This window comes from Gorilla gorilla, chromosome 11 (genome assembly GCF_029281585.2).
Source record: "Gorilla gorilla gorilla isolate KB3781 chromosome 11, NHGRI_mGorGor1-v2.1_pri, whole genome shotgun sequence".
Classification (NCBI taxonomy): Eukaryota; Metazoa; Chordata; class Mammalia; order Primates; family Hominidae; genus Gorilla; species Gorilla gorilla.
In genome coordinates, this window is record NC_073235.2 from 117,600,145 (window position 1) to 117,614,810 (window position 14,666).

Genomic DNA, 14,666 nt, shown 5'->3' on the forward strand with positions numbered 1-14,666 from the left:
AAAAAGTGCAAAATATGATATGAGTTACATTTTGCTGAAATAGCTCCTCTGGAATTCTAGATAATGAAACAGGACCCAAGCCAACCATTATATCACCTTTTCTTTATATAAAGACTATCATTTTGCCATAAAAGTTCAGGACATGTTGCAAACTGGAAATAGTGCACTGCTATGATTTTTTATTTATTTCTACCTCTATATAAAATCAGAGGCTTTGGGCAAAAATTGAGTTGAAAAGAAAACATAAAATCTTGGCTTTCTATGACATTCATAAATCGGCAATGGATGTCAATTTCTGCAGTTAAATACTTCCCTTTTTTTCTTATTTTTTGTGTTTATTATTATACTTTAAGTTCTGGGATACATGTGCAGAATGTGCAGGTTTGTTTCATAGGTATACATGTGCCGTGGTGGTTTGCTGCACCCACCAACCCATCATCTACATTAGGTATTTCTCCTAATGCTATCCCTCCCCTAGCCCCCCACCCCGCAACAGGCCCTTGTGTGTGATGTTTCCCTCCCTGTGTCCATGTGTTCTCATTGTTCAACTCCCACTTATGAGTGAGAACATGCAGTGTTTGGTTTTCTGTTCCTGTGTTAGTTTGCTGAGAATGATGGTTTCCAGCTTTATCCATGTCCCTGCAAAGGACATGAACTCATCCTTTTTATGTGGCACATATACCCCATAGTATTCCATGGGGTATATGTGCCACATTTTCTTTATCTAGTCTGTCATTGATGGGCATTTGGGTTGGTTCCAAGTCTTTGCTATTGTGAACAGTGCTGCAGTAAACATACATGTGCATGTGTCTTTATAATAGAATGATTTATAATCCTTTGGGTACATACCCAGTAATGGGATTGCTGGGTCAAATGGTATTTCTGGTTCTGTATCCTTGAGGAATCGCCACACTGTCTTCCAGGATGGTTGAACTAATTTACGCTCCCGCCAACAGTGTAAAAGTGTTCCTATTTCTCCACATCCTCTCCAGCATCTGTTGTTTCCTGACTTTTTAATGATCACCATTCTAACTGGCGTGAGATGGTATGTCGTGGTGGCTTTGGTTTGCATTTCTCTAATGACCAGTAATGAGCTTTTTTTCATGTTTGTTGGCAGCATAAATGTCTTCTTTTGAGAAGTGTCTGTTCATATCCTTTGACCACTTTTTGATGGGGTTTTTTTTTGTTTCTTGTAAATTTGTTTAAGTTCTTTGTAGATTCTGGATGTTGGCCCTTTGTCAGATGGATAGATTGCAAAAATTTTCTCCCATTCTGTAGGTTGCCTGTTCACTCTGATGGTAGTTTCTTTTGCTGTGCAGAAGTTCTTTAGTTTAATTAGATCCCATTTGCCTATTTTGGCTTTTGTTGCCATTGCTTTTGGTGTTTTAGTCATGAAGTCTTTGCCCACGCCTATGTCTTGAATGGTATTGCCTAGATTTTCTTCTAGGGTTTTTATGTTTAAGTGTTTATGTTTATGTTTAAGTCTTTAATCCATGTCGAGTTAATTTTTGTATAAGATGTAAGGAAGGGGTCCAGTTTCAGTTTTCTGCATGTGGCTAGCCAGTTTTCCCAACACCATTTATTAAATAGGGAATCTTTTCCCCGTGGCTTGTTTTTGTCAGGTTTGTCAAAGATCAGATGGTTGTAGATGTGTGGCATTATTTCTGAGGCCTCTGTTCTGTTCCATTGGTCTATATATGTGTTTTGGTACCAGTATCATGCTGTTTTGGTTACTGTAGCCTTGTGGTATAGTTTGAAGTCAGGTAGCATGATGCCTCCAGCTTCGTTCTTTTTGCTCAGAATTGTCTTGGCTATAGGGGCTCTTTTTTTGGTTCCAGATGAAATTTAAAGTAGTTTTTTCTAATTCTGTGAAGAAAGACAATGGTAGCTTGATGGGGACAGCACTGAATCTATAAATTACTTTGGACAGTATGGCCATTTTCATGATATTGATTCTTCCTATCCATGAGCATGGAATGTTTTTCCATTTGTTTGTGTCCTCTCTTATTTCCTTGAGCAGTGGTTTGTAGTTCTCCTTGAAGAGGTCCTTCATATCCCTTGTAAGTTGGATTCCTAGGTATTTTATTCTCTTTGTAGTAATTGTGAATGGTAGTTTACTCATGATTTGGTTCTGTTTGTCTATTATTGGTGTATAGGACTGCTTGTGATTCTAGCACATTGATTTTGTATCTTGAGACTTTGCTGAAGTTGCTTATCAGCTTAAGGGGATTTTGGGCTGAGAAGATGGGGTTTTCTAAAAATACAATCACGTCACCTACAAACAGAGACAATTTTTGACTTCCTCTTTTCCTATTTGAATACCCTTTATTTCTTTCTCTTGCCTGATGGCTCTGGCCAGAACTTCCAATACTATGTTGAATAGGATTGGTGAGAGAGGGCATCCTTGTCTTGTGCTGGTTTTCAAAGGGAATACTTCCAGATTTTGTCCATTCGGTATGATATTGGCTGTGGGTTTGTCATAAATAGCTCTCATTATTTTGAGATACAGTCCATCAATACCTGGTTTATTGAGAGTTTTTAGCATGAAGGGGTGTTGAATTTTATTGAAGGTCTATTCTGCATCTATTGAGATAATCATGTGGTTTTTGTCATTGGTTCTGTTTATGTGATGGATTGCATTTATTGATTTGCATATGTTGAACAAGCCTTGCATCCCAGAGATGAAGCCGACTTGATCATGGTGTATAAGCTTTTTGATACACTGCTGGATTCGGTTTGCCAGTATTTTATTGAGGATTTTCACATTGATGTTAATCAGGGATACTGGCCTGAAATTTTCTTTTTTTGTTGTGTCTCTGCCAGGGTTTGGTATCAGGATGATGCTGGACTTGTAAAATGATTTAGGGAGGAGTCCTTCGTTTTCTGTTGATTGGAATAGTTTCAGAAGGAATGGTACCAGCTCCTCTTTGTACCTCTGGTAGAATTCGGCTGTGAATCCATTTGGTCCTGGGCTTTTTTTGGTTGGTAGGCTGTTAATTAGTGCCTCAATATCAGAACTTGTTATTGGTCTATTGAGGGATTTGACTTCTTCCTGGTTTAGTCTTGGGAGGGTGCATGTGTTCAGGAATTTATCCATCTCTTCTAGAATTTCTAGTTTATTTGCATAGAGGTGTTTATGGTATTCTCTGATGGTAGTTTATGTCTCTGTGGGATCAGTGGTGATCTCCCCTTTATCATTTTTTATTGTGTCTGTTTGATTCTTCTCTCTTTTCTTCTTTATTAGTCTGGCTAGTGGTCTACTTTGGTAGTCTTTTCAAAAAGCAGCTCCTGGATTCATTGATTTTTTGAAGGGTTTTTCGAGTCTCTATTTCCTTCAATTCTGCTCTGATCTTAGTCATTTCTTGTATTCTGGTAGCTTTTGAACGGTTTGCTCTTGCTTCTCTAGTTATTTTAATTGAGATGTTAGGGTGTTGATTTTAGATCTTTCCCATTTTCTCCTGTGGACATTTTAGTGCTATAAATTTCCCTCTACTGCTTTAGCTGTGTCCCAGGGATTCTGGTATGTTGTGTCTGTGTTCTCATTGGTTTCAAAGAACTTATTTATTTTTGCCTTAATTTCATTATTTACCCAGTAGTCATTCAGGAGCAGGTTGTTCAGTTTCCATGTAGTTGTGCGGTTTTGAGTGAGTTTCTTAAATTTGATTGCACTGTGGTCTGAGAGGCTGTTTGTTATGATTTCTGTTCTTTTGCATTTGTTAAGGAGTGTTTTACTTCCAATTATGTGGTCAATTTTAGAATAGTGATGTGGTGCTGAGAAGAATGTATATTCTGTTGATTTCAGGTGGAGAGTTCTATAGATGTCTATTAGGTCCACTTGGTCCAGAGCTGAATTCAAGTCCTGAATATCTGTGTTAATTTCCTGTCTTGTTGATCTGTCTAATATTGACAGTGGGGTGTTAAAGTCTTCCCCTGTGATTGTGTGGGAGTTTAAGTCTCTTTGTTGGTCTTTAAGAACTTGCTTTATGAATCTTGGTGCTCCTGTATTGGGTGCATATATATTTAGGATAGTTAGCTCTTCTTGTTGCATTGATCCCTTTACCATTAGGTAATGCCCTTCTTTGTCTCTTCTGATCTTTGTTGGTTTAAAGTCTGTTTTATCAGAGACTAGGATTGCAACCCCTGCTTTTTTTTTTTTTTGCTTTTCATTTGCTTGGTAACTATTCCTCCATCCCTTTATTTTGAGCCTACGTGTGTCTCTGCACATGAGATGGGTCTCCTGAATACAGCACACTGATGGGTCTTGACTCTTTATCCAATTTGCCAGTCTGTGTCTTTTAATTGGAGCATTTAGCCCATTTACATTTAAGGTTAATATTGTTATGTGTGAATTTGATCCTGTCATTATGACGCTAGCTGGTTATTTTGTGTTAGTTGATGCAGTTTCTTCATAGTGTCGATGGTCTTTACAATACACTTGTAAAGTTAAATGCATAAAGTTAAATGCATTCTAATTTAAAGTAAGCAAGGTCTTGATAAGCAGGTCATTGGAGATTTGGTGTCATCAATAAAAATTAATGTTATTGGGGTTTTAAAAATAAATATTAAATCAATGTGCTAGCTAACTGTTTGCACCAAGAATAGAGTTTGTAAAGAAGTCACAACAGACTCTCTAAGAGCAACACAATGCCTCTTTCATCCTTTTTTTCCTTATCTTGGTTAATGCTATCTTGCAAGAAAGTCAACTTGTTATACAGAAAAGTATAAAATATTCTGAAGTTTGGAGATTAACATGGATATGTATAAATGCATATACACTCTGGTGTATACAAACTATTACATTTGATAGTAGTATGATATTTATGCACATTTCTCCAATGTATTCTTGATTAAAAGGTTTTGAATGTGGTATGAATGTTAGGTAGCTTACTGAAAGACTGTGCAAATGGCAAATGAACATGCTAGATACAATCTATGCCTTCATTTACTTGTCAAGGTCTAATTTATTATTGGGTAAACTCTAGAACTTCCACCTGAGAGTAATTTGGTTATGAATTGTTTATTATTTATTCATTTTTTCAGCTTTGGCCTTCTAAATTTATGCATTAACTAAAATACATTTATGAGTTAAATTTATGAGTTAACTAAAATATTTAAGTAAAAATTCATCAAATCCCCAATAAAATAATTTAAATTTAAGGTGAGTCAGTGACTAGCTTCCAAAGATTAGCTTGTCCATTCTAGTTTTACTACTTAGGCTGCTGAGATAATCCTTGAATCTGAGTGAGCACCATTAGATAGATGACCCAACACTATCTGTTAAACAATGCATTTGTTCTTCACCTGCTCTTTATGTGCTGCAAAGATCCAATACATTGAAACTTTCCATTCACCATAATGGCCAACCTAGTACAGAGAGCTTCACATTCTTCCATGCTAAAAGACAAAGCAGGATCATATTAGCATTCAGGATACAGAAAACTTGGGTTGAAGTTCATGAGCATAAGCATAATTGTTTCATTATGGCACTTGGAAATACTATTTTACTTTTTTTCTTTTCTTTTTTATTTTTTTGAGATAGGATGTCACTCTGTTGCCCAGGCTAGAGTGCAGTGGCTTGAACATGGCTTACTGTAGCCTTGACCTCCTTTGCTCTAGTAATCCTCCTGTCTTAGCCTCCTGAATAGCTGGGATGACAGATGTGCACGACATCTGGCTAATATTTTAATTTTAATTTTTTTTTTGTAGAGATGGGGGTCTTGAACTCCTGGGCTCAAGTGATCCTCCTGCCTTGGACCCCCACAAAGTGCAGGGATTACAGGCATGGGCCACCGTGCCTGGCCTAGTTTCTTGATTCTCTTTTAGTTTTTAGTTCTTTTAAAGGAGAACAAAAACCAATCTCTTAAAATATAAATTAAATGTCTTCAGATAGGGTTTATTACTGTTTCTTATAAAACCAAAGCCCATCTCTCTCTCACCTGGAATACCCGCTCCATCAAACCTAGTATTTCTTTCAATCTTTGATTCAAGACCTACACTTCCTTAGAAGTGTTTTCAAAATAACACTAAGCTTTTTCCATTATGCTACGTACCCCATATTCTGTTGGCTTTCCTATTTTTGGATTTATAACTAGTTGGCCTGTACTTGATTATACAGTCTCTAATTTCATGGTCTATCATAATTGGAGGTGATTTTAGGTATTACCCTGTCCACCTCTTACAAAAGCCAATGGAAATTAAATGATTGGCTCCATTGTGCTGGGGCAAACTATGATATAAACAAGTCTCTTGATAATAAGCAAATCTAATACTTTTTCTACTATATGACAATTATAATGCAAACATAAACTTAATACAAATTATAAGACAAGGCCATCCTCATAAGAGAGGCATGGATAAAATGATTTAGTGTCTCTTATACTTAGCTGATTGGAAGTGTCTGCTTCGTGGAGGAGAGGCATGTGAGCTGGTTCTGGAAGGACTGGTAAGATTAGAAGTTGGAGAGATTTTGTGAAAAGACCATTTCAGGCCGGGCGGGGTGGCTCATGCCTGTAATCCCAGCACTTTGGTAGGCCAAGGTGGGTGTATCATTTGAGGTCAGGAGTTTGAGACCAGCCTGGCCAACATGCTGAAACCCTGCCTTTACTAAAAATACAAATATTAGCCGGGCATGGTGGTGGGCACCAGTAGTCCCAGCTTCGTGGGAGGCTGAGGCAGGAGAATTGCTTGAACCCGGGAGGTGGAGGTTGCAGTGAGCAGATGTTGTGCCACTGTACTCCAGCCTGGGTGACAGAGTAAGACTCTGTCTAAATAAAAATAATTAAAAAAAAATTTCAAATAGAAAGCACAGCCAAAGAAGGGGCTTGGAGATGGGAAAGGGTATGGAGATGGGAAGAATGCAGAACCAGGAGGGAGTCATCCAGATTGACTGATAGGAGAGGGTGTTGCAGGGGAAAAAGACTGAGCATTTAGATGAGGCCATAGAATGGAGAGCCTTGCATGTTGAGCCTAAAGATTCTGAACTTTATATGACAGGCAATAGGGAGCCACAGATGAGTTAAGAGGGCCATAAGTCATGAGAAATTCGATGTTAAAAAGACTGCTTAGACCTTAGACTCCGTCCCACCACAGGATCTATATTCTCACCATGAAACCTGCCTGACTTGCTCCTACTACTATAAACATAAAATAGTTTGCTTGAACTGTGGGCATTCCTCATCTATACATATACATATATGTGTGTGTATATATTTTGTGTGTGTGTATATATATATACACACATATATATGTATGTGTATATATTTATTTATGTTATACAGGATTACCTTTTCCCATCTGTCATCCTAAGATTGTGTGGATTCGCTTTAAAGATTCCACTCAGTTTACCTGTGAGATGTGAGGATGACGGAACATTTGTTCTGTACTTCTTCTGAAATGATCTTCCAGAGGTGCCGTTTCGACTTCGGATCCATCCCAGAGCTCGGCTCATCCTTAATAGAAAGTTACAACAAAAATTTATCAAATTAATTAATTTTTGATGAAGTTCTTTTCATGAATTACTGCATTTCACTTCCCTAGAACAGAAATACTTTTCGAGGTCCTGTGACTAACTTGTTTTATACTTAATAGACTTCTTTCTGCTGCTGTCAAAAAGCTCAAAATTAATCATTTAAAATTGTCAATCTGTTTTAAAAAGTGTCTAAGTGAAGTTGACACCCTGTTACTTTACATCCGTCTCTTATGTTTCTTTGGAAAAAAATTCCACTTCAATTACTGGCAAATTCTTATATTTAATTCTATCTTGCCACATATATAAGCCACATCAACAAGATTACCACCCTGTTCCTGGTAGCAGAATTGTGGCTATGAGTGATAATATGCTATGTGAAACAGAAAGAACATAATTTGATATTTCAGTTAATTTGTTTGAGGTATATTTTTAGTTTTCTGTTACTAATTGAAATTTAACACTCCTTGGGAAATAAAAACAAGATTTATAGAAATTGCCAAGTAGAAAGATGTATGTTATTTTTCAAAGTAAATGATGTTATGAAAAATCATTCAGACATAAAATTAGAAAATGTAGCAGTAGATAATCTAAACATACAATAACAGGTTTTGACAGATGGTTAAACAAACTATAGGTCAAGATTAGGTAAAAATTTAAAAAATATACTTGTAACAAAGAATATGTACATAACTAGAGGCTTGTTTTTACAGAATGATGTAAAATCTAAAGAAAGGAATGGGTTATGTGGAAGCTAATATAGTTGAGCTCATAGAAGTGGAGAGTAGAATAATGGTTACTGGAGGCTGGAGGCATAGCGGGGAGAGGAGGATAGAGAGAGATTGGTTAATGAATACAAAATTACAGCTAGACAAGAAGCATAAGTTCTAGTGGTCTATAGGGTGACTATAGTTAACAATAATTTATTGTATATTTTCAAATAGTTTTAGAAGAAAGGATTTTGAATGTTCCCAACACAAGGAAATGATACATATTTGAGGTGATAGATAAGCTAATTACTCTGATTTGATCATTACATATTGTATACAGGAATCAAAATATCACACTGTACTCCATAAATATATATAATTATTATGTGTCAATTAAAATGGTAGTTAAATAATTTTTTTAAAAAATAAAGAAATTAGTGTTAATTTGGGGAAACAAAGGATACATTGTCACTGCTCCTGTTTTTGAAGAAGATAGCATATTTAGTAAATGCATATAGAAGAAAACTTGGTATCTTTCATGTCAATATTTCATTTTGGTTCATTAATGCATAATGTTTACATAAAATGTTTAACATTTTAAAGTACTTTACATTTGTTATTTCACAGAGGTGCCTAAAGATTGTTTTGTTCAATTTAAGGAACATTTACACAATAGAATTCCATTATAAGCATCGATTGGCAGAGATATAATGCATTATAAGCTTCTGGTATTATAGAAAGATGGGCTGTGCATCACTCTATCTGGCAGTTGAAATGATTTGATCCACTGTATGACTTAATCCCTGGAATAATGTGGTGATTTATAGCTGCATTATGATTCCTTATAGTTAAGGCTCTTTCAGAGTTTGGAGGTCCTTGAATGAACGGGATTTTCCAAAATAAGGGCAAGTATATTTTTCTGAAATAAACACCCTTTGACAAAGTTAGACTTGGGGTGCAGAATATTAACATTACTACTATGTGTAATTTATATTTCCAGGTAATCAGTTAAATTTTCCATCTCTTAAGAAAAATGTAAATGTGGAATGCATTTCTTCCCCACCCTATACCCCCCACATTCAGATGACATAGGATGGATCCATCACATCCTAAGCTAGATAACTCATATTTTAAAGTAACAAGGAAATAAAATTTTAGCACAACACATTGTCCTAAAATGTGTCTGTCCTCCATAGTAGAAGCTGGAAAATGTGAGTTTACCTACTCAGTTCCTAACAGAAAAAGAGAGATGATTTCTTCAATAGGTGGGAATCAAATTCTACCATATTCCATAACTTACTCATTTGAGTACCCTGAATTTGTTTCACTTCCCATTTCCATGCCAGTGTTTCCTTGGAAACGCACTAAGCTATTGCTTTCAGATAAAACATTTTTGAGGGCATATTGTTGTGGTAACAAATTATTTGCTGATATAAAATCCTTTATTGAGATAGTATACATAAAGTGCTTTGCACAATAGCTAGCACATAGTGAGACCTCAATAAATGTTGACTGCAATCATGATGATGAAATGTTAACACATACAATCAGATATGCTGTTCTAATTATGGAGTGGCCTGTTTAAATAATGATTCTCTTACCAGCAGTAGAATGGAAGGTTTCCCTATCAAGGCCAGTGCAGTGGATAATTTTCTTTTTGTGCCATAACTGCACATAGAGGTAGCTCTGTCCTTGAAGGGCATCAGGTGAAGTCTCCTAAGGAGTTTATGAACAGTCTGTAGGCAATAAAAGAGGAGTTAGGTTGACCTTCCTGTGCCAAAACCCTTAAAGCACTAAATGGAAAAAAAAAAAAAAGATGCTCATGAAAAGAAAATTTTATCATGGAGAATATATCTGGAAAAAAATGAAAACTCTTAAATTCAACATAGATTTTATTTTCAAAGAATCACTTAAGGATTAATAGTTTATTTAAAGAGATTCTTTGGAGGCTCATTTTCAGATGGGATTCCCTCCCCCACCAAATGTGTGTGTGTGTTTACAATTGCAGATTGAACTTTTTGCTGCATTACCACAAGATTCTCTAGTAAGGCTTAATAGAGCTGAAACAGAATTCACAAGACAGGGTTGTCACTGACTGTTACCACTGCGTCCTCTTTCTTCTTACTGAGGGGTGAGTTGTCACAAAGGCTTTCAATCTATTTAAAACTGACCCAGTATCCAAACGTTAGCACATTAGGAATCATGGGTTCTTGCAGTTATTTCTGAAGTTAAATAGTCCTGGCAAATAATGAAATCCTAGTTGAACTTAAACAACAGGTCCTCAGGATTTCAAAAGTAGAAGAAACTGCCCTAAGGGTCAGCCATCTCATTAAAATGGCAAATAGTTGCAGTGAGATCTAAAGCCACAGATTAAAAACCAAAGTGGAAACGAATCTATTTTACTTGGGCATTTTGCCGTTAACTCTATGTGTCAGTGCTAATCCAAACACTAAAAGATGTACAGGCATCACCAACCAATGCTCAGCCCAGAGCCTAATGCAAGTGTGATCCTGTATTTGACAGTTCTTAAAAGGGTAACTGAACAAACACGGGCCAAGGAGTTTCTAAAGCTAATTTCATAGGTGCATATATAATGCACATGACCAAACTAAGAGGGACTCACTGCCATTGCCACTGCCAGAAGGAAAATGACAATGTTTTCCAGGTGGTTTTGAGGGGAAATGGTGGGGCAGGGGGGATAGTGGGTGTGGTGGGGTGGGGGATGGAAGTAGAAACAATAATGGTTTCAAATTAAGTAGTTTTTCACACTTGTACTCACTTCTTTAATATCCTTTTCTGGAATTCCATGTACCCTGGCATAGAAATACAAATGTTCTTCCACAGTTACCAGGTCATCTAAGGCATCTTCCTGAGGACAGTAGCCAACTAATGAGCTGTGAGAATCAACGTGACCCAGAGATCTGAATTGAGAGAATCAAAAACACAGATGAATTTCAAAAGATTTATCCCTCCTGGTTCCCAGATGCTGGGAAGGTAGCTCTATTTTGGTCATGGTGGTCAGTGACTTTGATAAAAAGGGATAAAATAATCCCACTATCAGATTCACATTTAAACATTTAAACATTTCCACCCACCTTAATAGCTTTGTTCTCCCCTAAGGATTGAATAATATAACCACAAAATAACATTAAATGTTCATTTCAATTATTTTTCTCATTTAAGTATGTTGTACTCGCTAAATTGAAGCATTAGTTTTTCATACCCGGTCTTATTTCTGATCAGAATGTTTCCACTTGAAGGAATGATGTCTCCTGTCAGCATCTTGAATATAGTGGTCTTTCCTGCTCCATTCACTCCAAGAAGCCCAAAACACTGGTTTGAGGGAGAAAAAGAAGATATAAGCCTTAATCCAAACCAATGAGACATTGCTTTTGTATCTCTCCCTCTTCTCCCTGGGTGAAATAAATTACCGAGAAAAATAAATCTCTGGAATTATTCATGGATAGTGTAATGCTCGTGATAAAACTTTCTTTTTTAAAACAAATGGATACTATGTATTCTTTTTCCTTTAACCATCTGAATATATATATACACACACACACACACAGAGGACCTATTTTACATGTTATATCATCCCTCTATGTGACATGATAAAATACCCCACAAATAAGATCTGCTAACCCAACAAAGTAATTATATTTATACATTTCACATTATTCACACAAAATCACAACTTTACTGAATAAACTATCGCGGCAATAGTTTCTTCGTACTGTCAAATTTGATGCGTGTAGTTTGCAGCTCTGCTTGGAAAACCAAGTGGCACAGCCAGATTTGCTTTCTCTTTTCAATGCTGCCTTAATATTGCTTCTGTGAAAATGGCAAGAATATAAATAAATAGATGCAGTCCTAGGACCTCACTTCTGAAAACTGATGTCTCTATGATGTTTTTTGGGGAGGACTGGAAATGAAAGGGTGAAGACAGCACCCTGAACAGGCTTCCTGACCAAAGTCTACCCCACAGTAAGTGGACAGTAGTTTAGGAAGGGGCTCAGAACTTGCTGTGTGGTAGGACTTGTTGAATTCCCTCCGCCAAGCGGGAAGACTCATAGGGTAAATAATATTAACTTTTGCACCAACCTAATACCTGGACAAGTGTAAATTATATATACAGTCAGCCCTCCTTATCCGAGTTTCTAACCTTTGGATCCAAAGGTTTGATTGAAATATATTCAGGGGGGAAAAAAGCATCTGTACTGAACATGTACAGACTTCCTGTGTTCTTATTCCCTAAACAATACACGATAACAACTATTTACATAGCATTTACATTGCATTGGGTATTATAAGTAATCTAGAGATGATTTAAATACACAGTGGGATGTGCATAGATTATGTGCAGTACTACATTATTTTATATCAGGGACTTGAGCATCTGTGGATTTCTGTGGATTTTGATATCCTTGGGGTCCTGGAACCAATCTCCCATGGATATGGAGGGATGACTCTACATGTGTATACATATACATATATATGTGTATGTGTGTGTGTATATATATATGTGTGTGTATATATATATATGTGTGTGTGTATATATATATGTGTGTGTGTGTATATATATATATATATATGCATGTGTGTATATTTTCCCATGGAAATATTCATATTAACATTTATATTTCCAGAAAAAAAATTGTGGGAAAATAATTAAGATTTTTTTTTTTTTTTGAGGCAGAATCACTCTGTCACCCAGGCTGGAGTGCAGTGATACAACCTTGGCTCACTGCAGCCTCCACGACCCAGGTTCAAATGATTCTCGTGCCTCAGCCTCCCGAGTAACTGGGACTACAGACGTGTGCCACCATGCCTAGCTAATTTTTGTATTTTTAGTAGAGACGTGGTTTCACCACGTTGGCCAGGCTGGTCTCAAACTCTTGACCTCAAATGATCCGCCCACCTCGGCCTCCCAAAGTGCTAAGATTACAGGCGTGAGCCACTGTACCTGGCCAATAATTAAGATTTTAATTTGTCACATAGTATGCCAATGAAAAGGACAGTTAGAAACAAAACACAGTTTCTTACCTCTCCAGCAGGTATCCCAATGCTGATGTTGTTTACAGCTATAATCTTTTTGTGGATAAGTTGGTAGGTCTTTGTGAGACGATAAAGTTGGACCAAGTCAAATTCAGCTGCACCACTCTCAACTCTTAATCTCTCAGCCCGCACATCTTCATCCTCATCTATTGTCTCCCTTACATGTGAAGAATTAAATTTTCTGAAGAAAAGCCTAAAAATTGACCCAGTGATTTTACGTCAATGATTTTGAAACGACAGCATTCAATTTTGACATGTTTTGATGGGTTTTCATGTCACTAACAGTGTACTAGTCATCACTGACTTCTTTTACATTTGTAATGGATGAATTATGCTACTCAGATAACTTAAGAAATCAGTATAGACCCTCCTCACTGTATTCACTATGATATTTGTGAAACAGCTTTTGTTCTCCATGCCTTAAATGTTTACAGATCCACTGTTAAGATTTATAATTCTAATTTCAGTAATAAGGAAAGTGAGTATATGTTTGAAGGTTAGTTCCTAACAGAGGAACTAAGGAACTCCAGAATCATTAGGAAAACTCATCATCTACAAACCTAAGACCAATGATCACCTTTTAAAAAAATCCTTTCAGCCGGGTGTAGTGGCTCACACCTATAATCCCAGCACTTTGAGAGGCCGACGGATCACCTGAGGTCAGAAGTTCGAGACCAGCCTGGCCAACCTGGCAAAACCCTGTCTCTACTAAAAATACAAAAATTATCCAGGCATGGTGGTGCACACCTGTAGTCCCAGCTACTCAGAAGGCTGAGGCAGGAGAATTGCTTGAACCTGGGAGGCAGAGGTTGCAGTGAGCCAAGATCACGCTACTGCACTCCAGCCTGGGCAACAGAGCAAGACTCCGTCTCAAAAAAGAATTTTTTTTTAAATTAAATTTAAAAAGCCTCTCTTCTTTTTAATTTTAGAAACAGCATAAGATCTACCCTTTTAACAAAATTTTAAGTGCATAATACAGTATTGTTAACTATAGGCACAATATTGTACAGCAGATATATCTACTTTTATAATCATCAATAATATGAATACTATTGTTATTCTGTACTTGTTTTACTAATGTCTCACCTAGGATTTAGCCAGTATTTTAAGGTTATCAGCCCTCCAAACTCATTAAGTCCCAAACCCACCTTGATATATTGGCTAACAAATACCAAAAAAAAAAAAAAAAAAAAAAAAAATTTAAAGAAATCAATCCAGGCTTTCTTCCCAATGTCCCTGTTTCTTCTGATGAGATCCCCAAAGACCCCAACTGTAATGTTTCTTCTAATCTTCCTTATTCCAAAATCATGTAGTCAGTCTCCAAATACTGGAAATGCCTTTTTTTGTTTGTTTTTTTTTTTTTTTTTTTTTGAGACGGAGTCTCGCTCTGTCACGCAGGCTGGAGTGCAGTGGCGCCATCTCGGCTCACTGCAACC

At 36.7% G+C, this 14,666-nt stretch overlaps 1 protein-coding gene and 1 long non-coding RNA gene across 4 annotated transcripts in view; one reads left to right on the forward strand and one right to left on the reverse strand.

Annotated features, from left to right (window-relative positions):
- The window catches only part of LOC129532165 (uncharacterized), a 165,535-nt gene that overhangs the window by 134,406 nt on the left and 16,463 nt on the right, over positions 1-14,666 (forward strand). The window lies entirely within an intron of this gene.
- Positions 1-14,666, reverse strand: part of ABCA12 (ATP binding cassette subfamily A member 12) — a 199,381-nt gene that overhangs the window by 5,138 nt on the left and 179,577 nt on the right. Inside the window, exons 45-50 of the mRNA XM_019021763.4 lie at positions 13,219-13,423; positions 11,399-11,508; positions 10,955-11,096; positions 9,777-9,911; positions 7,345-7,448; positions 5,302-5,394 (exon numbers count right to left, since the gene is read on the reverse strand). Of these exons, the coding sequence (XP_018877308.3) occupies positions 5,302-5,394; positions 7,345-7,448; positions 9,777-9,911; positions 10,955-11,096; positions 11,399-11,508; positions 13,219-13,423 (789 nt within the window). The remainder of the gene's footprint in view (positions 1-5,301; positions 5,395-7,344; positions 7,449-9,776; positions 9,912-10,954; positions 11,097-11,398; positions 11,509-13,218; positions 13,424-14,666) is intronic.